The sequence below is a fragment of the Drosophila ananassae genome, chromosome 3R (genome assembly GCF_017639315.1).
Source record: "Drosophila ananassae strain 14024-0371.13 chromosome 3R, ASM1763931v2, whole genome shotgun sequence".
Lineage (NCBI taxonomy): Eukaryota > Metazoa > Arthropoda > Insecta > Diptera > Drosophilidae > Drosophila > Drosophila ananassae.
The window spans coordinates 13,969,438-13,995,562 of NC_057930.1; the positions used below are offsets into that span (position 1 = coordinate 13,969,438).

At 40.5% G+C, this 26,125-nt stretch overlaps 4 protein-coding genes across 4 annotated transcripts in view; 2 read left to right on the top strand and 2 right to left on the bottom strand.

Annotated features, from left to right (window-relative positions):
- Window positions 1-19,110, top strand: part of LOC6496893 (nitric oxide synthase) — a 41,986-nt gene extending 22,876 nt beyond the window's left edge. The window contains exons 9-19 of the mRNA XM_001963160.4: window positions 2,218-2,392; window positions 3,519-3,700; window positions 5,965-6,174; window positions 8,705-8,849; window positions 9,520-9,624; window positions 9,746-9,813; window positions 15,819-16,158; window positions 16,462-17,604; window positions 17,692-17,816; window positions 18,467-18,533; window positions 18,747-19,110. Of these exons, the coding sequence (XP_001963196.1) occupies window positions 2,218-2,392; window positions 3,519-3,700; window positions 5,965-6,174; window positions 8,705-8,849; window positions 9,520-9,624; window positions 9,746-9,813; window positions 15,819-16,158; window positions 16,462-17,604; window positions 17,692-17,816; window positions 18,467-18,533; window positions 18,747-18,854 (2,668 nt within the window). The 3' untranslated portion in view covers window positions 18,855-19,110. The remainder of the gene's footprint in view (window positions 1-2,217; window positions 2,393-3,518; window positions 3,701-5,964; window positions 6,175-8,704; window positions 8,850-9,519; window positions 9,625-9,745; window positions 9,814-15,818; window positions 16,159-16,461; window positions 17,605-17,691; window positions 17,817-18,466; window positions 18,534-18,746) is intronic.
- LOC6502475 (lysosomal aspartic protease) lies at window positions 98-1,622 on the bottom strand. Its single transcript, XM_001963162.4, has one exon. The coding sequence runs from the start codon at window positions 1,605-1,607 to the stop codon at window positions 258-260; it is 1,350 nt and encodes a 449-aa protein (XP_001963198.1). The 5' UTR covers window positions 1,608-1,622; the 3' UTR covers window positions 98-257.
- On the bottom strand, window positions 13,399-14,708 carry LOC116655997 (mitochondrial uncoupling protein 4-like). The gene is made up of 2 exons (XM_032455008.2): window positions 13,929-14,708; window positions 13,399-13,859 (listed from the first exon to the last, which is right to left on the bottom strand). Exons 1-2 carry the CDS (start codon window positions 14,572-14,574, stop codon window positions 13,498-13,500), a joined length of 1,008 nt encoding a protein of 335 aa, XP_032310899.1. The 5' UTR covers window positions 14,575-14,708; the 3' UTR covers window positions 13,399-13,497.
- Window positions 19,111-22,167: 3,057 nt separating the features above from the next.
- LOC6496894 (mucin-5AC) overlaps window positions 22,168-26,125 on the top strand; it is a 28,716-nt gene continuing 24,758 nt past the window's right edge. Inside the window, exon 1 of the mRNA XM_001963158.4 lies at window positions 22,168-22,638. The gene's annotated coding sequence lies outside the window, so the exon portion shown is untranslated. The remainder of the gene's footprint in view (window positions 22,639-26,125) is intronic.

The following is a 26,125-nucleotide window of genomic DNA, read 5'->3' on the forward strand; positions in this document are numbered from 1 at the left end:
TTATCCAGCAGTTTTGACATTGGGGTCTGTGACCAAGTAAACCGCGCATTGTCTATGTTTGGGAAAAAAATATTAAAACACGAGATTAAATGTTTAATTTTATTTTTTTTTTAACAACAAATGTGTATTTTTGCAGCATTGAAACAATATTTAAGTGATACTATTGGATTTTTTAACAACTGAATCTAATAATAAATTTGTATTGCTTTACTGTCTAAAGTTTAGACTATTAATACTGTGAAGTATAAGAATATTATTTAAGTAAACGAATAATCCGCGTAAGCATACTGCTCTGGATACGAACGATCTAGAATGTGTGGTTCATACCTATCATTTCGATATTGTCTTCCATATTCGCTAGTTCTTTCGTATCCTATGGTATCACTATATTCTGCCCTAGCTTCTTCATAGACGCTGCTTTCCTTATGGCCATTGTAGTATCGATTTGTTTTGGCTTTCTGGGACCTCACTTTGGCGAAACCAATCCTTTCGTTGCCCAAATCAAAAACCGTGTAGTACTTGCCGATGAAGACGTCGCCAAGAATCCAAAGTAGATTTCCTTCCAGATACTCGAATCCCGACAAGCACTGGGAACTACCATTTTCACCCACAATTTTGATGATATAGTCCTTCGGAGCCAACGAGAATCTTGTGCCTCCAATGTTGAGGTACAGAGTGGGAAGCTTGCAGATTTCCCAGCAGGGAATAGATGCCGTTCCATCGCCATTATCAGTGGCATTCAGCTGCTTATTTATCGCAGTGAAGGCCCTTTTGGGGACTATTATTAGGGAGGTGCCAGTGTCGGCTATGGCCTGGCAGCCTCGACACAGGATCTGACCATTGATTGTGCCCGTGTCCACGGTAAACTGCCAATACTGTGGTACGGAAACTGGGACATAGGTGATACTTCCATGGTAAATGGATGGATCAGTGCCGCCCCAGATGATTTCGCCGCCAATAAGTGAGCTGCCATTGCGCCTCAGGTAGACGGAGAACTCTGGCTTGTCCAGCAGGCCCTGGGCGATCATATTGTCCACGGGTGTGTTAATGCCATTAGAGAGGGTATTGAAGCCCAATCCCAGAATTCCATCAAATGGCTGAGAATCAAAAAAGCCATCTGGCTCGGCGGTGGCCTCGGCAAACGTCTGATTGGTTACGTTTAGTCCTGCGATCCGCACAGTATCGTTCGAAAGGAATCCCTCCATACTCCCAGTTCCATAGACGATGGAGATATTGGTGCCAACTGGAACATAAGTGCTGGATGCACTGGATTTGTACTGGTTGTGGCTTTGGCAGGCAACATCTGAGGCAGGACACAGGGAACTAGGCACCCAGGTGTTGGACGATCCTGTGTCGAAGAGAACCGAAAAGTTCTGCGGCGGTGTTCCAATACTAATCTCACCATAATAGGCGAAATTCGCGGCATTCACCAGGATTTCCTTGGCCTCCACGGACTCGTCCGCCGAGCTCAAATATTTGGCCTTTAGCAGCAGAATCTCCGACTGCAGATTGTGGGTTAGATTTCTTGGCCTAATTTCAATCCGCTTCAGTTCAGCCATCGATTGGCTAACTTGGCCGACAAGCAATATTATAAGCCAATGCAGCATGGCTGAGACTTTCAGTTCAAATGTAAATCAAACTATAAAGTGGGTCAACTTTTATAGCCCTCAACCGCATGAATATATTATGTATCGTAATTGAAGTGCACAGGAAATGTTCAATCGCGAAATGTGTTGTAACCGTGTTCAGTTTACTTATGAATTAAATGAATAAAAAATGCATTTCGGCCCGATAATGGATGTTCGGCAGACACTTACCTACGTGACACCGTGTTGATTTCGTTTGTTCTCAAGATATGTTATATGAACTATTGTTGCATGGATATTTTACTTAATAAGCTATACAACCTTTTATGAGGTTATAGATTTAAAATTTAACTGTCTAGTCAAGAAGCCCTCTTTTGAGATTAATTATTCCTTCATTAAAATTGGGGCCATTCCGTAGAACGGATATTTGCCTTGAAAAAACACCGACCAATTGGTGACAGTTGGCACCAAATTTCGGGTATACATCAGATGGCCGGAGCAATGGCATGTATATCCTACGGATTTGCATCCACAATCGCGACCAGTGCCCAGTGGCTAGTGGCGACTCACAAATATCAAACATTGACGGCCAAATAAAATCACTACCCGCCTTGCCCCCATTTCGTTGCAGATTCGAATGGTTTACGGAGCTGGGACTGCGCTGGTACGCCCTGCCCGCCGTATCCAGCATGCTGTTCGATGTGGGCGGAATTCAGTTTACGGCGACCACATTCAGCGGTTGGTACATGTCGACGGAGATTGGTTGCCGGAATTTATGTGACACAAATCGCCGCAATATGTTGGAGGTAAGTTGGCAAAAAAAGTACAAAAAACAGACAAGATATGGAGGGACCATAGTGTATTGTAATTTCTGTATTAATATCCCGATATCCTGTCGCTCGATTGAGACTGTCCTTGCTTAATGTCCTTGATGTCTTTGTCGCTTTGTCGTTGCGGCGCTTATTTCATTATATGGTCGCATAATGTGCGCCCGGAAAACGGGGACCCTTCGTCTTTATCATTCTTTCATAAAGCGTTTTTCCTCTGGTCTGGCATTCTTTTTACCCACCAGCTATGTGCCAGTGGTTGGATGGTTGGCTGCCAGGCTGACTGGGTGTAGTGGGGAGTGGCTTTGGGGTTGGGGTGGTGCAAACTGGTTAACAACACTTAAGCCGGGCGGAGGCTTTAAGGCTTGAAAAGTTGCCATGGAGAATTATATATATTATAATGCTGCTCTTACATGATATCCCTGAATATGACTGGCAACCAAATGCGTCGGCACTGCACTTCAATTTTGATCAATTTCGGATACCTAATTAGGTTTTCAACAGCACGAAAATGCCATTAGGATTACGGGGAAAATGTGACTCTGAAATGATGACAGTAACATGCATCCCATCTCACATTAAAACAGGGCTAATATGTTTTTAAAACTATTCGGATTTACAATGGGTTTTAATATGTTTGTGGATAAAAAAATATTAAGTTTCATATATAATTAAAGGGAACTACTAACGTATTTTAAAATATTTTTCCTTTCTCCTTTCTTCGTATTTTTGAGGACCTAAATAAATAGAACTAAAGATATATTCATTCAATATTTAAGCATATATACTTTTTTAAAGTCACTTTATTACCTAAACTACAATTACATGGTATAATCGCAGTTGGTTCTCCTCAAAATATTTGATGGCCTGCGGCCGAATCTATAATTGACATCCGGTGAGAATGTGTTGACTGGTGACATGGGTTTTGGGCCACACATTTTAGGGTTTTAGGACCAATTTTGATTTTCGGACAGTAATTATTAAATTCTGGCCACAAAACTATGGAAAACTATAATCGAAATTTGACAACGGCTTTCGATTAGATAGAACCCATCCATCCATTTCCAATCAATAACTAAACAAATTGATTTTTAACTCAATGCAGACAGTGGCGTTGAAAATGAATTTGGACACCAGGACCCCCACATCCCTGTGGAAGGACAAGGCCGTCGTTGAGATGAACATAGCCGTACTCCACTCCTACCAGAGCCGTAATGTGACCATTGTGGATCACCACACAGCCAGCGAGAGCTTCATGAAGCATTTCGAGAACGAATCCAAGCTGAGGTGAGTACCCGGATCGGTGATTATGTCTGGAATTCGGTGGCCGGGAAATCCGAAATTTGTACCCTGGTGCTTGTTTGTTTATGGCCCAGTTGAGTTTGCATTTATGACATATCCCAGCCGCATGTTTATGGCTTAACGTGTTTTATTTGACTTTCCACGCCGCGACTCTCCCGACTCCCATTACACTCCCGGCTTTTCGCGACCTGGTTTAAGGGAAAAGCGTGCGGAAAACTCTTTGCAGGTGCAAAAGTAAATTTATTGTTTCCAATTTGCTGTCGCCAGCGTTTATGTAAAGTGCACACGAGACACATAAATGCCGCACAATATGTCAAACTTTGCCAAGGCACAAAAAAGTGGAAGGGAAACTCCAGAAATTAATATATCATGTTTTGTATTTTATTTTTGGAACTGTTTAACAACATCGTTTTGGGGAAGGTTAAACTGAGAGGAGATACCCGCTGCCAAATATTTCAATTTCCGTGTAATTCTAACAAAATGTTGACATTAAAAAGAACATCCAAATAACAAAATTAAACACACAACTCACGGCTTCATTTGCTCTAATTAGTTTGGAAATATTTATATAAAATTATGACAGCGAATAAATTTATTTCTATTTATTAAAATTTTGCCAAAATGTTTCCACTATCGGTTTCCGGGAATAAAGAAAAGGTACTTGTATACTGAGTATACTAATGTAGATTTAAGCACAATAGAAAAATCGAAAAAATATTTTGTTTTTAGGTTTTAATGCTGATCGGTGAAGAATCGATCCACACTTCGTTTAAGGTATTCCGCTCAAGAATCGGATGGAAATTGGCCAAGATATAGTCCTCGCAGGGGGTCAAATTGTCCTCCCCATGCACTTTCCCCATTTGTAAGGGGATAGCCCAGAAAATGTGGCGAAAAATCTAAAAAATATTTTGTTCTTATGTTTTGATGCAGATCGGTGGAGAATCGATCCACAATTCGTTTAAGGTATTCCGCTCAAGAATCGGATGGAAATAGGAAAAGATATAGTCCTCGCAGTGGGTCAAATTGTCCTCCCCATACACTTTCCCCATTTGTAAGGGGATATCCCTGAAAATGTGACGAAAAATGTAAAAAATATTTTGTTCTTATGTTTTTATGCAGATCGATTCCGCTCAAGAATCGGATGGAAATTGGCAAAGATATAGTCCTCGCAGTGGGTCAAATTGTCCTCCCCATGCACTTTCCCCATTTGGAAGGGGATAGCCCAGAAAATGTCACGAAAAATCGAAAAATTATTTTGTACTTAGGTTTTTATGCAGATCGGTGGAGAATCGATCCACAATTCGTTTAAGGTATTCCGCTCAAGAATCGGATGGAAATTGGCAAAGATATAGTCCTCGCAGGGGGTCAAATTGTCCTCCCCATGCACTTTCCCCATTTGTAAGGGGATAGCCCAGAAAATGTGACGAAAAATCGAAAAAATATTTTGTACTTAGGTTTTGATGCAGATCGGTGGAGAATCGATCCACAATTCGTTTAAGGTATTCCGCTCAAGAATCGGATGGAAATTGGCAAAGATATAGTCCTCGCAGGGGGTCAAATTTTCCTCTCCATGCACTTTCCCCATTTGTTAGGGGATAGCCCAGAAAATGTGATGAAAAATCTAAAAAATATTTTGCTTCTAGATTTTGATGCGGATTGATATAGAATCAATCTAAAAGTCGTTTAAGGTATTTCGCTGAAGAATAGGATGAATATTGCCAAGATATAGCTTTCACTGTGGCTCATAATGCCATTGTCGAAATTTTCAAGGGGACCCCCCAGGAATCCTGATTAAAAATCTAAAAAATATTTTGTTTCTAGATTTTGATGCAGATTTACGCTGAATAGAAGCACAAATCGTTTAAGGTATTTCGTTAAAGAATCTGATGGAAATTGGCCAAGATTTGCCCTTGCAAAAGTTTACTTGGGAAATCACCAAAAATTAATTAAAATTTGACAGTTTAAAGATACCCATTGCAATACCTGACCCAATTAAAGCCAACACCTTAATAGAACACTAAATCAAGAGCCTAAGCCAAGTGTCTATTTTTATGGGAAAATCGGGCACAACAATTAAGTCAGTTAATGGTAATCACCTTTTTGTGGCCCTAAAAATACGCAGAGCAGTTTGGAAATAGAAACTAAAGGGCAGCCAGAAGCCAAGGGATTCCCCCACCAGGACACTCGTCAATTATAAACAATTACTTAACCGAAGGACGATTTCTTTGTATTTGTATATTTTTGTGCAGGAACGGCTGTCCCGCTGATTGGATTTGGATCGTGCCGCCGCTGTCGGGCTCCATCACGCCCGTATTCCATCAGGAGATGGCGCTGTACTACCTGAAGCCCTCTTTCGAATACCAGGACCCCGCCTGGCGTACCCACATCTGGAAGAAGGGGCGTGGCGAGAGCAAGGGCAAGAAGCCAAGACGTAAATTCAATTTTAAACAAATCGCTAGGTAAGTACTTACAGCAGTGCTTACCGTTAACGTGGCGACCTTTGCCGCTGTCCCTTTACCATTTACCTTTTACCTCCGCCAGGATAACCATCATTATGATGAAAATGATGATGATGAGGTAGACGATACTCGTATCCCGTGTATCCTGTGTATCCTTGCCCCGTGTAATTGTCCTCGTGTGTTTGTTCGCTGTGCCAGCGTGTCACACGACAGCATCAGCAGGGATTAGCTTTTAAGTAGATTACATGGATTGTGGTTTATTGCTACGGGCTTCCTCCATCTTTTCCGCAGGAGGCTATCAAGTCGCCTGGAAAATTTGGTACATTGCATCATGTTTGTTGTCTTCCTCAGTTATTGTTATTTTAAATGTTATTTGCCGGCAGAGCATAGGTATCCTATGCGTTTTGCGGTTGATTGTTATGCAAATTTGACAGCTCAATTTTATTCGGGAGGATATCTGAGATATTTATAAGTCCATTTTGGGTAAACCTACAAATAATAGATAGTTTAGTGTATTCTTGTCATCGAATTTAAATGCTTAATAGGAGTATTAACTCTAAGGCACCCTTAATTTAGGCAAAAAAAATCACCTAATACCATGAATAATTTTAATCACTCTTATGTTTGATTTAGTTTTTAAAAGCCATTCAAATAAATTATAAATCAACAATTTACACTTTTTCAACAGCCATTTTTTGCCCTCTTGTGTAAAGTGCACAAATGTAAAATAAATTCAATTAATTGAATATCTCCATTGGTCAGTGAACTAATTAGCAAACGAAGCAAAAACATTCATGCCATTTAATCCATGAATTTCTTCGCATATTTAAGTTTAGAAAAATCTGTAAAGCGTTTTATCCTTACACCCTTTATGCGTCAATCAATTAATGGCAACCACGTACAAACAACTGCGGTGGCATTCAACAAATAAAATCAATTACACATTTACCAAATAAAAAAATGGAAATAACACATATATCAAATTTGTGCAAATTGCTGTTAAACAAAGCGTGCAAAATGATGATGATTATTTAACGACCGCACTTTAAATCGTTACATATTAATGGTGTGTTGGCCACGTTGGCATATTTTTCAGGCTAATTAATTTTAATTCAGTTCGGACTTATTCCCAACCTCAATGGCTCAACAAGTAACTGGAAAATGCAACCCAGTTATTCATTAAAAAATGATCAATTAAAATAAGTTGCAAATTGCAAAAGTATGTACAAGTAGAACCTGTTTCCATTAAATCGAGCCCTTTCGAGTGTGAAACTTTTTATAAATGAGTGAGCGATGAAGCCACTGAATAATCATATGTAATTTTGTATTTAAATCCAATCGAATACATATACATTTCACATATATCCGCGTCGTCCTGACAGGCTGTAGACATAATTAAGTTTAATTGTTTCAGCACGCGTCGCGCCTCTTAGCTCTCTGATGAGATGAAATGGAATTAAATCAGCGCTGACATCGACAACTTTATGAAAATGAAATTATATTCATGCTCGCACAAAAGTGTGCAGCGTAATGCCTATATGGTATATGAAAGTGGGCGTGCAGATAAGGGGGCGGAGCAAGAATAAGAACTGGGGCAGGGACAGGGAGCCAGTGGAGGTGCTACAAAGTGGAGAAGTGCCAGACATATTGAATTACATTTAAACTGCCTATAAGCATCCATTTGCTCTCTTATCCCCCCAAAAAAAAATAAGAAGTAGTTCCATGTCAGGAGCAGGCGCAGACCAAAGGGAACAATGCCATTCGGAGACAAAAATAGTACGGATGTTGAAGGCATTGGATTAATAAACTTTGGGATACCCTGTATGTGTGGTTAAATAATTTTAAAAAGCATTCAGTTCTAGTGGATTATCTAATTTTCCTAATATAAATGTAATATCTGATAGTTCTTCAACTAAAAATCAAGTATACCCCAAGTATACCCTAAAATATTGCATAAAAATCTGGACTATTAAGCTGAAATTGAAGAGGAAGTACAACGATGTCTGGCATTGAAGCAACAGAAGACTTTTCTTTTCTTGTACATTTGTCTGTATTTTTTTCTGCATTGCCACCTTCTTTGTTTAACCATTGCTTGACTGAATCCATAAAATTTTATGCCATACTGGCTTAAATAATGAAACAGCATCGAGAAAGCCAGAGGAGAAACCAAAGCCAGAGCCAGGGGGTGAAAATGGGTGCCCATTTTTTGCAATAAAACTCTTCTGCTCCCGTTTTGATTATTGACTAGCCATGTGTGCGAGTCCTTAAAGGAATATGTATGCTCTAGTTGTAGACAATTTTCCAATTACATGTTGTGTCAATCAAAGTGGCTATATCAGCCACCGTCTGTTATATATAAATATATGGTATATATGTAATGGCCTTACCCCTGACATGAAGGCTTACGAGTCTAATGATAATGGTCTGGCTGCTGTTGCTGACGCAGCTTTAAGTGTTTTCACCATTTCACCATTTTGGCCAGAAACCATTCCCAGCCGAAGACCTAAACATTTTTCTCACTTTGTTGCAGGGCTGTGAAATTTACATCGAAATTATTTGGACGGGCCTTGTCGAAGCGAATCAAGGCGACTGTGTTGTATGCGACAGAAACTGGAAAATCCGAGCAATATGCAAAGCAATTATGTGAACTTCTAGGACATGCATTTAATGCACAGGTGGGTTTTAACAAGTATTAATTATTAGTAAAACAAACGAGCATCCAGAGCTTAAATTATTCAGATATTACAACACTTTAAAAGTAAGCCCCACACATTCATTTTCAAATTTGTTGATATTAAGCCAACCAAAAAAATGGGTCTCTGTCCCAGGAACTAAGCATATTTCATTCTGGCCAATATTATCCCTAATTTGACATTATAAAACGTTTTAACCTACTTCTAAAATTAGCCCCATTTTGGGGTTCTCTGCCCTTAACCTGCGACCTTATTGGGCCAATGTGCAAAAGGCCAACGCCACATGAGACAAATTAGCATAAAACCGAAATTTACTTTTTACATTTTTTGTGGCAGCTTAGTGTCCAGTCCGTTCAGTTTGGTTCAGGACCTCTTAGGTCCTTGTCATGTGAGTGTGTGTTTAAAAAGCATCTGCCGTCTGCCTGGGAAACGAAGATAAGCTGCAAACACCTGCGACAAACTACAAGATACATTGAAATAGGCCAGAACTCATTAGGCCTTGTCTGGGCTTTCGGGATGCGTGGGCCAAGTATCTAATGACCACAAAAGTGTTTGGCCAAGCTAAAAAGAAAAAGGAGACGGAATAAAAGCACACCCACAAAAAAAATTACAAATACGCACTAGTAAAGCGGTAAATTGTTTATTCATTTAGATATATTGCATGTCCGACTACGATATATCCTCCATTGAGCACGAGGCATTGTTAATTGTTGTGGCCTCCACCTTTGGCAACGGAGATCCCCCCGAAAATGGCGAGGTAAGTTCCCCAGATCATATCAAACTAATTAATGGATTAGGTCGAGCCGCCTCCTAACGACTCTTAATGAAATGCGAACTTTAACTTTTCGTCTCGTTACATTTCGTTTCGTGCCCTTCAGCAATTTTCGCAGGAATTGTATGCGATGCGTGTCCAGGAGTCTGGAGAGCATGGATTGCAGGACTCCAGGTGAGTCAATAAATTTACCTTTCTTCTCCCTATTCCTTTTCTTGGTCTTTGCATAAATTTCCTATAAATCAATTTTTTTTGTATGCGGTTACTTCGATGTAGCGAAGCAGCAAGGATAATAAATATTGCTGGGAAAGGGCGGCCCGTAACTGAATTGCTTTTTAAGCAAGTTTTCTTTCATTTTGAGTTTCGAGCTTATGCAAATGACGGCGATGTCAGTGGTCAGGTTCAGTTTTTATTGTATATTTCAGGCGGAACTAAACGAGATTTTAATCCCATGTCCTTGGTTGGGGTTGCGGATTAATTAGTTTCTTTTTAAAGGAAACCATTCTTAAGGAATTCAATTTCCCCAACTATAAAATAGCTATCCAGGCAGAGAAATAGTGTTTAGAAAATCATAAGAATTAGGTCAGTTTTGAAGAAGATTTTCCTACAAAATGATCTAGGACTTTTTTAAAAGCCTTATTACCCTATTTTATTTGAAAGCCATTTTTAAATTTCCCAGAAAAAGAATTTTATGCATGATACGCCTAGTCTTTTTATTAAAATAGGGTCCTGTATTTTCCATCAGATTTCCGAGTATTTTGGTCTCCCTGCCATTATTACTGAGACATATTTGGAATTTTTGTTTTATTAATTGGCTGTTTTTGTTGCTACACATATTTAGCTGATGTCGTATGCGTGCCAAGAGCTTTAAAATTACAAACGCACACATATCCTGGCCATGCAGAGACACACAGACACACTGACACATAGAAAAGGATAAGGACCCGCACTTAAGTGCGTGCCGCTTGAGAGAGCAGACAAATCCGCGCAATTTCCCTTTTGCCCCTGCTGCTCCAAAAACAACATGTACGAAAAAAAACAATAACAATAATTTTGTTATTTCGATATTTTCCCTCACGTATGTCTGTGGAGGGTTTTTATGATGTAAAGGGGATTTCCGCTTGACAACTTTGACAACTTGGGGCACACACAAGGCCCCCACTGCCGCCTACATACCCGCCTTCGCGTCTAAATTTATACCTAAACAGACTGCGAGCTCCCAGCCTGTTGAAACGGACGGAAGCCAATTCAATAACATATTATGAAAGTCAGGCTGTAAACCAACAAAAAAAGCAGAAGAACAACAGAAATTGTCCTGCGGCTGGTTTTGCGATAAAGCGGATGCTTTAATTGAAAAATAATGCTGGAGTCTCTGATCTGACATAATTGAGCGTGTTTATTGTTGTGTGTTTATTAATTTGTTTTTATTATAATCATCTGCCGAGATGTGGAGGCCTCTCCGTTCGCCGTTTTTTTTCTTTTTTTGGCTGTTGTTGAAACCAATTAATTTGATTTATTGGTGCTTTTGTACAATCCCCATTGTGTATCACTGCTAAGACAGAAATTTCAAAGAAGTGGAACTAAAGCCTCGTTAATTGGCATTTTCTGAGCATTATGATTAATTGATAAACAAATGTTGGACAAAGAGTGTGAATCCTTTTCGAGGCTGATTTATTTTCAGCCAGAATATTTTGCCTTAATCTGTCCAATTATTTTTCAACATTGAAGGCACTTTCTTTAATGAGAGATTTTTGCTTAGCAAGCACTAAAGAAATTGAAACTCTGCCTTTCGGCTTCTTGGCTTGTCCCACGCTGCGTATGAGCAATTTAAACAGTCAAGCTGTTGAGCTTGATGCTGGAAGAAATCGCTTCGGGGAGGCCATCGTCATCATGTGAGCTCGGCATCTGAAGGTTCTTCTTATTTTCTTCGTATATATTTTTATTTTTTTTATTTTTGCTGCTTAGCCGCTCGAGTGAGCTGCGCTTGGCTTGTGTATTTGTTTTTTGGCTATTTTCCCGGGGCATTTCTTCGCTTCGGAAATTGCTTGGCTGTTAATTGATTTAATTTTAAAGCCGAGAAGTTGCCAACTTGCTGGCTTGTCGAAACTGAAACTTTTATAATAGTCTCTTAATAGTTTCAGAATAGTTTAATGGCTCAAATTCGATTTTTGCATGCGATTTTTGTGGGTGGATGGGTCTCCCCGAATGCAAATTCATTTTACTGGGTACTCCGGGGTATAATGCTTTCTTGTGAAGACTTATAACAATTGGCCTCTGATTAACAAACCTTGCATTAAAGTAAATGAAAAGGTAAACCATTTGATAGAAGTACCTAGTATATCATAGCTACTTGATTCTTTTGGTAGCGAACCTCCATCGCCCACGCATCGTACAGCTAAGTATCCTTGCCTTGTCCTGTTTTGAGTCAACGACTGTCAGCTCAAGCTCACTTAATTGCAGTCTATTATGCCATCAACGCCTCTGAGTGTGCTTTTAAGTGTCGTCTGTGACAGAGGTGTGGGCGTTTGCTTTTGCTTCTGCCACTGAGTAGGTGTGTGTTTGTGTTTTTATGTGCCAGCAGCACCTGACATCCGCATCCTGCTGTCTGTAAACTGCAAGTGCACGGAATGGGGCACTTATCCTGCCTTAGACGTCATCATCATCATCATGGCGGTGTATTTTCTATAAAACTTTTCATATGACGATGCCACCTATCAGCTCGCAATTACTTCACTTTGCATAATGAGCCAAGCCAAACACTCGAATAAAATCCCGAATGGATGAAAAAAAATCCTTTATGTCCCTTTTTTAACATCTTTTCAAGTGCGCAAAAATAATTACAAGTACAAGTTGTTTGCCAAGGGCCACTTGTCTAAAGAGCTGTCAGGATAACAAAAAGGGGCAAAAAATGGTAGTACAAACATTTAGGCAGCTCGAAAAATTTATGATACGAAAAAAGTACACTGCAAAGGGGCTTATAAATGGGGAGTTTTTTAACAAAATTAATATATTTTGGTAAATAATAAAATATATTATTAATAATAATGCTTCAAAAATGGAGATGAATGTCACTTTAAAGATAGACTCTAAATTTAATCTTATAACAACTTATTGAGGAGCTCCAATTATTTTATATAAAATAGAAATTGGTTAATTAAATATTAAATATTATTTTTATCATTTTAACCATAAATTTGAGTAATTTTTTTAAGTGCTAATGCCGCGAAAGTAGCCAATTCTCGGTGCAGCTTGGCAGCATTTTAATTATGCTGCTGCCCAGGATTTCCCTCGTCCCTGGCCACCTGTTTTGTAGTTTCGCTCTGCCACCTGCCACCTACCTCCCTTTTCCCAGCATCCCCCCCCCCCCCCCTAATTTCAGCACACCTTTTGGCAGTACAACTGTAAATTACAGCACTCTTTTCACGCAATGCTGCACTTTGGGATTTCGCCAGCTCGCTGTAGAAACACGATGCTTTCAGCCCGATTGTCAGTCTGTTTGCGTTTCTTGGCTTGTTTTCGCTTTAAGGAGCGTGTGATTAAGCTGATAAGCGGCACTCAGCTTACAACTTGGCTAAGACGAGAGCTGATGAGTTGTTTGTGCCATGATGAATTGCAATATTTCAGCAGATGAAAGTTGGAATGGGATTAAAATTACTTACAATTACAATGAGTTTGTGGTTAAAGAAGTTTTTTGAGGCTCCAATGAGAAAGCAAAATATACTTGTTTCAAAAAAGTGAATTAAAAACTTTATATAATATATTATTTACAAAATATATTTATAATATATACATATAATTTTTCAATAAAATTATTAAAACTAAACTGCTAAAATTTTGCTATATATGACACTGAGACTATCAATTGTAGCGATGTTGGTCGCCGCGTATTCCTCGAACATGTTCGAATGTTAACCAAAAAATGAATGACCAAGGACCCACACGAAGCCAAAAGGGAAGCCATCCCTTGTACATGGCCAGGAATCCTTCCTCTCTCACCAGGCGCAGAAAGCACTGCCGGCTGCTTTTGAAGTGAAGTCCTCGGCCACGCTTATCTCTTGGTTGGAACATCACCCGCGACCGGACCACGTCAGGCGGGTTACTTAGCAGAACTACCACGACACCGGAAACCAAGGCGGCCAGAAAGTGGGTGCCCCGATTATCCGGTATCCCGAAAAGATTGATAAGCGACCGCTTGACGAAGTAGTAGGTTCCAACATCGGCTTATGCGATCATTAAAGAGAAAAAAATGTTAAATGTGGAAACCATATAGAGGATGGAGAGAAGCTCACCCAAAGTGTGCAGGGATCCGCGCCAGATGGTGGGTACCACACCAGCCCACAGACCATAAAATCCATTCCTCTGTATGGTGGAAGTCAGGCCATGAACAACATTGTTGATCCGCGGAGGGAAGCCAGCCGCGCGCCGCTTGGCCTCCATCTGCATCCGGATCTTGAACAGCTCGGTGGGTACGGTAACGAGATTCGCGCCTCCACCAGCTATGATGGCGCAGAAACAGGAGTGTGGGTAGGAAAGCTGTAACTTATTGTCCGCGCCACGAGTCTCTAGATTCTGGCTCAGCGCGTCGAATATAATGAATTTGGTGCCACCGAAGAATATGTGCCTCACTATCTGAGCAGAGATACCTGCGTACAGTTTCCTTGGTCCCTCCTCCTGGATGACGCCTTTGAAGGTCGCCCACGCGTTCCTGTACGTATAGCCTGGCATGTTTTTGTTAGGAAAATATCCCTGCACTTGCATGCGGGTTTTTACCAAGTCCAACGGAAAGGTCGCAAATTCGGCACTACAGCCGCAAATAAACGAGGTCGCATAGATCTCCAAAAAGTTATGCCTCTTTTCGTACCGCAGATGTTTCCGCGTGGAAGAATACTCATCTTCCGGATCTATGCCTCGTCGCCACGCCGTGAGACGGGCCATTTTTTCTGTCCTATACCTGACTTTATTACTATACCTTCTTCCATCCGATTTAGAAAAAAAAATGTGTTGAAAATGTTTGAAATTTTTAAAAATTTCAAAAGCATATCTGATTTTATATAACGAGACAGTTTTGAAAGGACAATTATGGGAGAACTTATATTGTAATAATTTTACTAAAAAGATGATATTTTCTGAGAAATGATAACCATCTTTTTATTATGCAGCCTCTTAAGTAAAAATTTAATATTCTTTCTCCGCAAGCATTGTTCTCCCTCCTTAGAGTAGTGGTCTTATCCTTTTTGTAATCCCTGCTCCCTGTCGGCTCCATCGCTGGCTGTTAACAAGCTCTTACAACTTGTAAGCCTCTGGTGATGGGTCTTTGGCCCACCGCCTGGGGCAACAGGTTTTTACGAGACCCGCCAAAGCCGTAAACTTTGACCCAAAGCCAAGTTGAGCAGCAGGAGCTCAAATAGTTTTAAACGCACTCTGCCATCGTGATGGCCCCGAGATCGGGCCACCGCCAGCTGCAGTTGGCATCTCTGGCCGAAAGGGGATTTTTTTTTGTTCAGTTTTTCTGGATGGTTTCCTTAAAAACTGCCAGTGTTCATTGTTGAATCATCACTCAGCGGCAGGGACGAGGGCAGAACAGTTGCACTTGCAGGGGCGTAACACGCTCATGAGGGTATAAGGATATATGTATTAAGATATATATATTAAGGCATATGTATATCCCACTGACGAGCTGCTGACGAGCGGATGATTACGTTTTTTTAGTGAATTTCTCTCAAACAGACACATACTTTGAAAACAGAATACAATTCTTGTCCTTTATTTTTGGCACATTTTTTGTAAGTATTTTTTTCTTGCAACATCTCAATGACAAGCGTAATAAATGCTTTGCTGTCAGCCTCTTTTTCTTTCCTTTTATTTTTGCCTCCTTTGGCGTGTTTTGTTCATTGTTTAGTTCCTGTACAGCCGCCCTTGACCACGCCCCCTGTTTTTTTGTGCTTGGCCCAGAGCCTTTGTGAAATATGAATCAGTGGGCAGCGCAGGATGTGGGGGTGGCAGGGAGGGGTCATCGCAACAAGCCCCTTTTTAATTTGAGTGTTCTGGGTCTGTTTTTTTACACGAAGGCATTTCGCAAAATCCTGCTGCATACTTTTAGGCTGTCAAAGAATTTTTCTTCAAAACTCTGTCTTTTCTGGTTTTCTTTTTCCCAAAAAATCGCAAAAAAACAAAAATAGCATTGGCGTGTCCTCCTCGAAATCCTTCATGAAGGCCAGCTCACGACAGGAGTTCATGAAGCTGCCACTGCAACAGGTGAAGAAGATCGACCGCTGGGACTCGCTGCGGGGCTCCACCTCCGACACCTTCACCGAGGAGACCTTCGGCCCCCTGTCCAATGTCAGGTTTGCGGTTTTCGCCCTGGGCTCCTCGGCCTATCCAAACTTCTGTGCCTTCGGGCAGTATGTGGACAACATTCTGGGCGAGCTTGGTGGAGAACGACTGCTAAGGGTGGCCTACGGCGACGAGATGTGCGGCCAGGAGCAGTCATTCCGGAAATGGGCGCCCGAGGTTTTCAAGGTAAGTGCAGTCAAGCAGTGGGACAGTTGGGTGAGAATTTCATTCGAAATCAAAGCCAAAAAATGTTTAGCTTTTTGGGTTAATGAATTCATGCAGATAACAGTGCGTATACGCAATATGGTCTTGGCAAACTAACTTAGAAGTTCTTTCAATTGTTTTGGCCAATACACGCATATGTTGTCATTCAAAAATTTATAAAAATTTTATACTGAATAAGTTAAAACAGAGTTTGCTATAAAACAGTGCGTATACGCAATATTTTTCATTTCATAAATAACTTTATTTAAAATAATATTTATTTAGCTTGCTTGTGAAACCTTCTGTCTGGATCCCGAGGAGAGCCTTACGGATGCCTCCCTGGCCCTGCAAAACGATTCTCTAACCGTGAACACAGTGCGGCTGGTGCCGTCAGTGAACAAGGGCACCTTGGACAGCAGTCTGTCCAAGTACCACAACAAGAAGGTGCACTGTTGCAAGATCAAGACGCAGCCACACAACCTGACCAGGCTGAGTGAGGGAGCCAAGACCACGATGCTACTGGAGATCTGCGCCCCGGGATTGGACTACGAACCGGGGGATCATGTGGGCATCTTTCCCGCCAATCGGGCTGAGCTGGTCAATGGACTGCTGGAGCGTCTGGTGGGTGTTGAGAATCCTGACGAGGTGCTGCAGCTACAGCTGCTGAAGGAAAAGCAGACCTCGAACGGGATATTCAAGTGTTGGGAGCCGCACGACAAAATTCCGCCGGACACTTTGAGGATTTTACTTTCCCGATTCTTTGACCTGACCACTCCGCCATCACGACAACTGCTCACTCTGCTCGCCGGATTCTGTGACGACGTGGCAGACAGGGAGCGGCTGGAGCTGCTCGTGAATGACTCTTCGGCCTATGAGGACTGGCGGCACTGGCGTCTGCCTCACCTACTCGATGTCCTGGAGGAGTTCCCCTCCTGCCGACCGGCAGCCCCCCTGCTCCTGGCCCACCTCACACCGCTGCAGCCGCGCTTCTACTCGATCTCCTCGTCTCCTCGTCGAGTGAGTGATGAGATCCACCTCACGGTGGCCATTGTGAAGTACCGATGCGAGGACGGAGAGGGCGACGAACGGTATGGCGTGTGCTCCAACTACCTGTCGGGCCTCCGGGCGGACGATGAGCTCTTCATATTCGTGCGCAGTGCCCTGGGCTTCCATCTGCCCAGCGACCGGAGTAGCCCCATCGTCCTTATTGGTCCTGGCACTGGCATTGCTCCTTTCCGATCCTTTTGGCAGGAGTTCCAGGTCCTCCGGGAACTAGATCCGGTGTCACCGTTGCCTAAAATGTGGCTCTTCTTTGGCTGCCGGAACCGGGATGTGGACTTGTATGCCGAGGAGAAGGCGCTGCTGGAGAATGATAAGATCCTAGATCGAGTATTCCTGGCTCTGTCCAGGGAGCAGGCCATTCCAAAGGTGAGCTTAAACCAGGATCTGATTTATCTCAGAGTTTTTCAAACTAAAACAAACGATTTGTATTTTCATTTGGCTTGTGCATTTCAGACATATGTGCAGGACCTGATTGAGCAGGAATTTGATTCGTTGTACCAATTGATTGTGCAGGAGAAAGGACACGTCTACGTCTGCGGCGATGTCACAATGGCCGAGCATGTGTACCAGACCATCAGGTGGGGTTTGCTTTTCTTTCAGTTTGATTGCCTTTGTGTATTTGCTGCTCTTTTCCCCGACTCTCGCCTATCTCCCTCCTCCGGTGACCTCTGGCACACAGCTGGGAGTTTTCTGGTTTCTAATGCTTTGCGGCCAGCTATTTTGCCAACGTTTGGCTTTTATATTTTTCTCGACTCTATTCCGTACTTTTTCAAAGCTCCTGATTAAGTGCCTTATTGTGAAATACGGGCTGTCTCTAGCCGGGCACACACAGGATATTGCATAATAGCGCTGTCCTTGAGGGAGGATTTCAATGGGTGGTCCTATTGCCGGGACTAATCTTAAGCGGTTTAGTTTAATTGAAACCCGGAGAGATAATGCGTCCTGTGCCTCATCTGTTGCTTTTGCTAATTAGAGGTGATTTCTTATGAATCATATTTGGTTTTCGGATGATTACAAGGACATTAAATCGTAATAAAACGCAAGCATATCCAGAGGTTTACTTATGTCTTCCAGGTTTCCCTTTCGCTTTGTTAGCTTGTTAAAGTCAGCCCCCAATCTCCATAGATTATGTTACATAGCCACGTGCGAATAAATAAACGGTTTTTCACAGCTTTTCTACATTTTGCATTACACTTCAGACTTTATATATTCATTTTTCTTTTGGCAGGAAGTGCATTGCCGGCAAGGAGCAGAAAACCGAGGCGGAAGTCGAGACATTTTTGCTCACACTGCGCGTAAGTATCCTTGGCGGGATAAAGTAGTACTTTGGTTATAAATACCGATAGTAATGCATGGCATTTTCACCCACATGGCGTATGAGCAATTTTTTGCTCGTGCTGGCCATCAAAAAAATTGTTTAGTTTTGAACAATGTATGTAGTATAAGGGGAAACATTTGATGGCAACAAATCTACAATGTGTGCTCTTTGTGCTCTTGTATTCTTGCAGGACGAAAGTCGTTACCACGAGGACATATTTGGCATCACACTGAGAACGGCCGAGATACACACCAAGTCGAGGGCCACGGCCAGAATCCGCATGGCCTCGCAGCCATAATGGCTTAAACGCACTAATCAAAATATAAAAGAGGATATTTTTAAATAACTGACGAATACCAAATACATTTATCTTTTATTTCTTTCACACTTAAAAGCAATTAAATATTATCGCTTTGTTCATTACTTATACATATAAATAACATTTAACAATATTACATTTTATTATTGATTCTACTGTACAAATCAAATCAGAAATCAAAAAATTCTAAGTGTTGAATATATTTCAAATAAACGAATTCCAAAAAAAGAAACATAAACACTGGATTAGTCAAATGACATTTTCAATTCTGGTATTTCCAGGGCGAGGGTGTAAGCGGCTTAAACCGTCTGAAAGGAAAGTGGAATTCGGGCCAATTGATTTCTCTTGGCAAATTGTGCAGAAAATGCAATTTATAAAATAAATACTCATTTCCTTTTTTTTTTATTTGCCGGCGAGTTCTTTTCCGCGATTCCGTCGACTGAAAGGGAATAATATCGGATTGACAATGCCAACCTTATATATATTCTTTTACCTTCCGTGCTTACGAGTTTACAGTGGTATTTGTATGATTTAAAAAAAAAAAATACTTTTGAAATGTTCTATAACTTTATGATGAAACTATTTTTGTTATCAGTCTGACACATGATTCATAAAGGAAGAGGCCTCCACAAGAAATAGATATCTCTCTCTAGATAAAAACCATAATATTTGTTTTGGTAAATATTTCCATTTTCAATCTATTAGAGTATATATTTTGTTATCTGGTGCCCATGTGCATCCCAAGCTTTCGAAGATTTTGAGATACGAAGCTGCGGCTGCGCCAACATTCCGGTGGCTGTCTGCGGTTTCGAAGCGTTAACAGATTTGTAGTAGGTAGTACTACCTTGTGCGAAATTCTAAACATCTAGATTCTAGATACTGACTTCGACAAAAGGGGTTCACCGCTAACCAACCAACTCAACAACCCAACAACCCACCATCCCACCAACCCGCCACTTGGAGTATCCGATTTCAATGCTGAAATTGAATTGTGAGCTCTCGCTTGGCTTCTGTTTCATTTGTTTTTTCGCCACCGACTGCCGGGGTATTTACCATATGAATGAAGTCGTTTCCTTTTAGAAAAATATTTAACTTTTCCCATTTATCCGAATGGGGAAAACTTTTTACTCATTCCTTTAACTAGGTTTTTCCCGGATACCATTATGTTCTTAAAAACAAATTGAAATTTTGAGCGGGAGATGGATTTTTTCAGTAGCATTTTTCAGCGGAAATTTCTATGGCCGTGAGTGGTCGCGGTTTGACTTCTGATTGACATTTTCCCTGTATTTTTTTCTACGTTTTTTTATTAAGACAGAGCACGCGTATCTCTTTCAATCAGCTTGGCCCGTTCTCATATTTCTGGCTTTGACATATGTCATTGGCAGAGACACAGGAAACTGAAAGATATTGCATAGGAAATTGAAATCAAAAGGCTTAATGGTGGCCTCATGGAGAGATGAAATTTGTTTAGTTTAACCAACGAATTTTTCCAAGCTAGGCATTAATTGTATCTATTGAATAACATTTTAAAAAGTATACATTTTCATCAGGCAGGCGAAATTGAACACGATTTCCACAAATCACTGACCTTTTGCTGTCTTGCCACATTTTTGCCAACTCGTTGGAAATTGATAAAGTCGCGTGGCCGAAAAACTAAAACATTGCACTTCTCTTCGATTTCTGATGAAATTTAGAACGACTATGATGATTAGCAAGGTAAGTGGACATGCTGACTCCGTCATAAAAAAATCAGCGATTGTAAAACTCTGCAGAAATTGTCGTAAACCGATGTCAATGGCTTATTGGGGGTTTTCGACACTTAAAATGAAATCACCTGATCATTTTTTTTAGCCAGAACCGTGAGTCAGCAGCTAAGAGTCTTCAGTTAATTGTGAGGGATAAGCCCCGATTAACAGCTGGAATGCAGTTCTCTTGACCAACTTGGAATGCTTGCGGCAGAAGAGGCAGTTAAGTTCACCTTCGAGACATTGGCACGCGCCTCTGTTCCCAGCCAAAGTGACCAAAATGTTAACCGGCTTTTGCTCTGGTTAACAAATACACAGAAACACACTAACACACAGCCTGGCATTCCCCAATTCCCAATTAATCAACCGACTTTCAACGCCAACATCGCCGGGGCAACCTCAGACAGGCAACAACAACCGCCGCGCCGCTTAGATAGCCCAGGTCCCACCGACATTCCTGACATAATTTTGTGTGTGAGTAAGCAAACGAGTTCGGGAAAAAATTAGACGTCATCAGGCAGCAAACAGCATCTAGTATCCAGCATCCAACAGCCGTTGGCAACAAACAGATGGGGGCTCACACAAAATGGTCAATAAAAACCGAAAAGGCGCAAAGCGGCAACCGAGCGGGGAAATTGGAATTTCTCACATTTTGTCTACGGAAGCTGGCTCTTTTGTGAAAGCCAGTATTTGTTTAGGATATCCTAATTATATTAGGCCAAGCATTAATAGAATTTATGATTAATAAGTTATCATAAAGATGTTGCTTCGCTCCAGCGGTAGCAACATGTTGCGAATAAATCAGCAACAATTTAAAATTCGCTGCCTGCGATCTGGGGCTGGAAAGATGGCTTAAAGCCAGTAATGATGAGAATAAATGGGAATATAAAGCTATATATAATTTTAAAAAGTTATTTAATAAAAAATGTTTTTCATTTTCATTTGAACTTTTATTTCCTTAGAGATGTATTTACTCTGTTTTATGGTTTAAGCTTAGCAAGATAGCTTATTAATTTGACTAATTATTAGGAGTTGTATAAGTAAATATATTTTGTTGAGCTTTCATCATTTACTTTAAAAAATTTAAGCTTAAATGAATAACAGAACACAGGAATAACAGGAAATTTTTAAAACTATTTTGAATTAAATAAGTAAACATTTTTGTAAGAATCCTTTGCGAACTAAAATGCATCTAATAAAAATATGTTTATCCTGTTTAAAGTTTGTATTTATTGTATTTTTCTACTATCCCTTATAACTACTAACTTAAGCTAGCCCTAATATGTATATTACGCAGCACTAAGCTAGCCGCAATATGGCCGATCGGCCATCTCTGCTCAAGCCTAACATTGCGACTTGAACTTGCCGCCGTACGAAGCCAAAGCGTGCATGCACTGCGACTGTATTTGTGAGAGAGGTAAGCTTGGTAACCGACAACAGCAACAAAAACAACAATATCAACAACAACAACACCAGCAACAATAATAACAACAATAACAACAAACATCGCGACTCTGCTGGTGTCGATTTTTTTGTCGGACCGCGCTTCGTTTATTTTAGTTAGTAACGAGATTTCGAGCGCTCAACGTTGACGTCGCGGTTGAAAATCATCTAAGCGCCCTGGGTGAATATCAGAAGAAAAAATATAAAGCTTGCCACAGTGCGTATTCCCTATGCTGGCCGGTGGCTCGAGAGTGGCTCAGAGTGTGTGTGATTGTGTGCTGGCGCAGACATGAAGTGAATAAGAAATTGGAAAAGCACTAAAACATATAAATATTTGAAAAAAAAGCAAGAAAAAAAATAAAAAAATAAAATAAATAAAAATAAAATCCACATAAAAAAAAAACGCAAAAGAAACGTGGGTAAGGCCAAAAGCGAAGCTAAAAAACCACGGCTAAACAGCAGCAACGGATCGTCGATAATCAGAAAATATTTCTTTAAGCCCGCTGCTCCGCGCCTCCAAACCAAAAAGCGCGAAATAACAAATTTTTCTTTTCGGGCTAATTTGGCTTCAAAATGTAAGTTTTATATGTTCGTGGGGGGGTGTTTGTTGGTTACCAAAAACCAAAAACTAGGAGACACTTATAACAAAATAACGATAACGGTTGTCGGTTGCCAAGAGTGAAATTATTGAACAAGAAATTGTTTCGCCTAGCGATGGCGGGGCAAGAAATGCGCCAAAATATGACTAAGCTTTGGAAACACGATTCCTTAAACTTCACCATTTATCAGACATCACAAAAAGTATATAATGTGTTCAAGTGTTGAGATCTTGAACTGATCAGCTTTCCTTGGAATACTCGAAATATGTTTACTAACAGTTCTTTTGAAGCGAATGAAGCTGTTCGAACACCACTTCTTCTGGTTAATTCCGATTTAAAAAAGGTGTTTCGAGTGGTGTCTTGGCTTTATAAACACAGTTCAGTTACCTGTTTGGTATTTTTTACGGAACACTTGACAACGCTCTTCAACAACATATTTTTCATATTTGTGTGTTTCTTTTGTATTTGTATTTAAAAACAATAATTCAGTAACCAAGTGCTGATTTTTACGATTACAGGTGTTTGAAATCAATTTAAAAATTTATGAGACTTTGTTTATGGGATTATGAGGCTGCAGTTGTGGCTGCCATTGTGGGCCAAATGAAATACATAATAATACACTATACTGGGTGGCTGGCAGCCCAGACCTTACAAGGTTCATTGCTACTTGTCACAATTTTTTTCGACAAAAAGCCGAATGCCGAGTGCCGCCTGCCGCCTTTTGGCCATTTCATGTAGGCTTGTTGTATAGATAATAAACATTAAGCTTAATGGCATTGTTGCTGGGCTATCCGGCAACAAGATACAACAACTAAATCAACAATAAACAAATGGCATGCCACGCGTGTCTACCTTTTTAGCCATGGCTTGTGAACTTTTCTTGTGGGTTTTTCTCGTTTTGTTGGACAGCTTCTATAGCGTGTTAATTCCAGACGACAGCCACTGATACAGCCGCAGTATTGTATTGAAATCTTTTTCCTCAATACAATTTTTGGCACATTCATCCGGTGTTTGCTTTTCGGGGATTCTTTGCAAATTAAGCGTCGGATTTAAGAGTCGATTCTCGCAAAAAAAAACACAGTTTTCGCTGCTCGTCAGGCGCCGTAAATAAATTTGTTTATTATGGCTAACAATTAGTTGATTTAAATTATTAACTTTGGCGTACTAATGCCCGCGCGGTTCAAGGCCAAGGATGGATGGCCAATTTAAATGAATTGTGTGATGGCTTAGCTAGTGTACAAAAATAAATATAAATCAGACATCTAAATGCAGGCAAAATCTTTTGTCCGACCGCGTAGAGCGAAGCTCGTATTATAGAATAATTTCTGTTACGTGAGATTAAGCAATATGCTCCGGCAGTGATAGTTCGACGATGTTTTGCTCAGAATTTTCTCTTTAGAACAGATATATATTACCATTCACGTGTACAGAAGCACCTTGTTAAATTCTTTAGAACGTATGTATGATCTAGGTAGAGCTTGTATTTCCGATATCCTTATTAAATCATTATTGAGAGGCCCTTTAACGATGATTGGAATATGTTATTAGCAACTTCCTGCATGGCAGAGTGCGCTTATGTCGTCGCAAATAGCAAAAAGCTAAGTAAACAAAAAATTAAAAAAATAAATAACCGTGACTGCTATAAATATACTTCATTCATAGGCAAATATTAAAAGGCAGGCATGCCAAACAAATCAAACACGGTGCAAAAATGGCTTGCAAAACGGCCAAGACAATACAACGGCCAAGAAAGAAGTGGCAAAGTGCAAAAAATCATTTAACGCATTTCAAAAAGGCTCATTACTAACTTTGTTGGCCAGGGCGAGGCAATGATGGTCGGGGAGCCCTCTTGTCCCAGCCCCTCCTTGCCTAGCAACCTGGCACGTGGACCCATTTAAAGTAGTGCAGACGGACAATAAAACCCAAGCCGATGGCAACAAATTCGTACATATCTTCGATATGACCAAAAAAACAAAAAGACTAAGCAAAATATTTGTGAATTTTTTATGAATGAAACGCCAAATGTTTTGAATTTGAATTGCTGCTGGTCGACTACCAACTTTTTGCACACATTGCGTGGCCTGGGCTTGGAACATGGCTTGCATGGCTAAGCAATGAAGTATTTTGAAGCCAAAACCTCTTACCGAACCAGTTGAAATGGCTCTGCTGCACTAAGCCATACGGCTAAGCTAAGCCCACATGCATAACTTTTTATTAATTGCCCATCTCGTAAAAAGTATAAAAAGTGAAAACATAAACTCGTTATGAGCATTTAAGCCACCATAAACACACATAAGTGAGAAATTGATTTAGTCTCTAGTGCTTCAGGCTCGCAAAATGTTAAATAAATTAATTTATTGCTTATTGTTTACCAGGAAATGAATTTTTCATTCCAAATTGACGAATACTATATGGACGGCCAGCTGCCTCAATTTACTTGAACTTCATACAATTTGGCTTAAATGCAAAAAGTAAAGTACATTTTGGCCCGGCCAGCGGAGAGTCATAAAAACAACTGTTGCCCCAAAAGCAAAATAAATAAATGAAAACTTTTAATGAAACAAAAATAAACAGTCACGATGATGGCGCCCAAAAATGTCCGACTATATATGCCAATAACTTCAGACAAATTTAATTTATTTATTTATTTGTTTACATTATGGTGCATCACTTTATCACTTTGGGTAAACATGCAACAATTTACATTAAAGCTTGCAATTAAGCGCAGAAGCAAAAAGTGCCCCTGACCTAACCAGACCTATTTAATTTCCGGCCATAACTTAATGGCATTCTGGCTGAATCATCCAGCCACTTGTTAAGGCCAATTGACAGGAAAAACCCTTAAAGCAAGTGCAAAAATTCGCAGAAAAACTTTCGGAAGATTCGGCTTAGTTTCGTCTGAAAACCATGAATACCTCAATAGTGTGAGGCGGTACACGTGAACTCCGGCCAACAAATTTCACAATTCCATCTAGCCGGGCTTTGTTTATATACTTTGTTTTTGGCCGAAACCAGTTTCCATATTTCTGTTTGCCAAATCGAAAATCATAATAAAAACATCAAAACATTTCATCGTCAAGAAGATGGGCATGCCATGCATTTTATTTTTGGAACTCTGGTGTCGGCTTAGATCATCTTGATATCGAATCCCCCAATCTGGCCAAGTTTGTGTTTGGCCAATAATATGCGCAACAATTTACACGGCAAACTGGCGCCATTTGAACAGCATTGAAAATTCCGCCAAAAATTCAATAAATTGTTTCCAGAAGGCTCCACCACGTACGTGTTATTTTAATTAAATTATTTTTGCTTTTTTTCAGAAGCACAAATATTTAAAATTAAGCCTGCGCCCTAAACAATTGTGAAACTGTTTCGCATATTGCGGCGTGATTTTGAAATGATATTGAATATCGATCGGCGAGGCTGTGCCTGTCCAGCCCCACTTTGACTCATCCATATTTAG

Excerpts from the sequence above, each read along its gene's own strand:
- LOC116655997 (XM_032455008.2), bottom strand. The coding sequence starts at position 14,574 with ATGGCCCGTCTCACGGCGTGGCGACGAGGCATAGATCCGGAAGATGAG. Across the intron at positions 13,860-13,928 it reads CGGATCCCTGCACACTTTGG|CCGATGTTGGAACCTACTAC; the intron begins GTGAGCTTCTCT and ends TGATCGCATAAG.
- LOC6502475 (XM_001963162.4), bottom strand. The coding sequence starts at position 1,607 with ATGCTGCATTGGCTTATAATATTGCTTGTCGGCCAAGTTAGCCAATCG.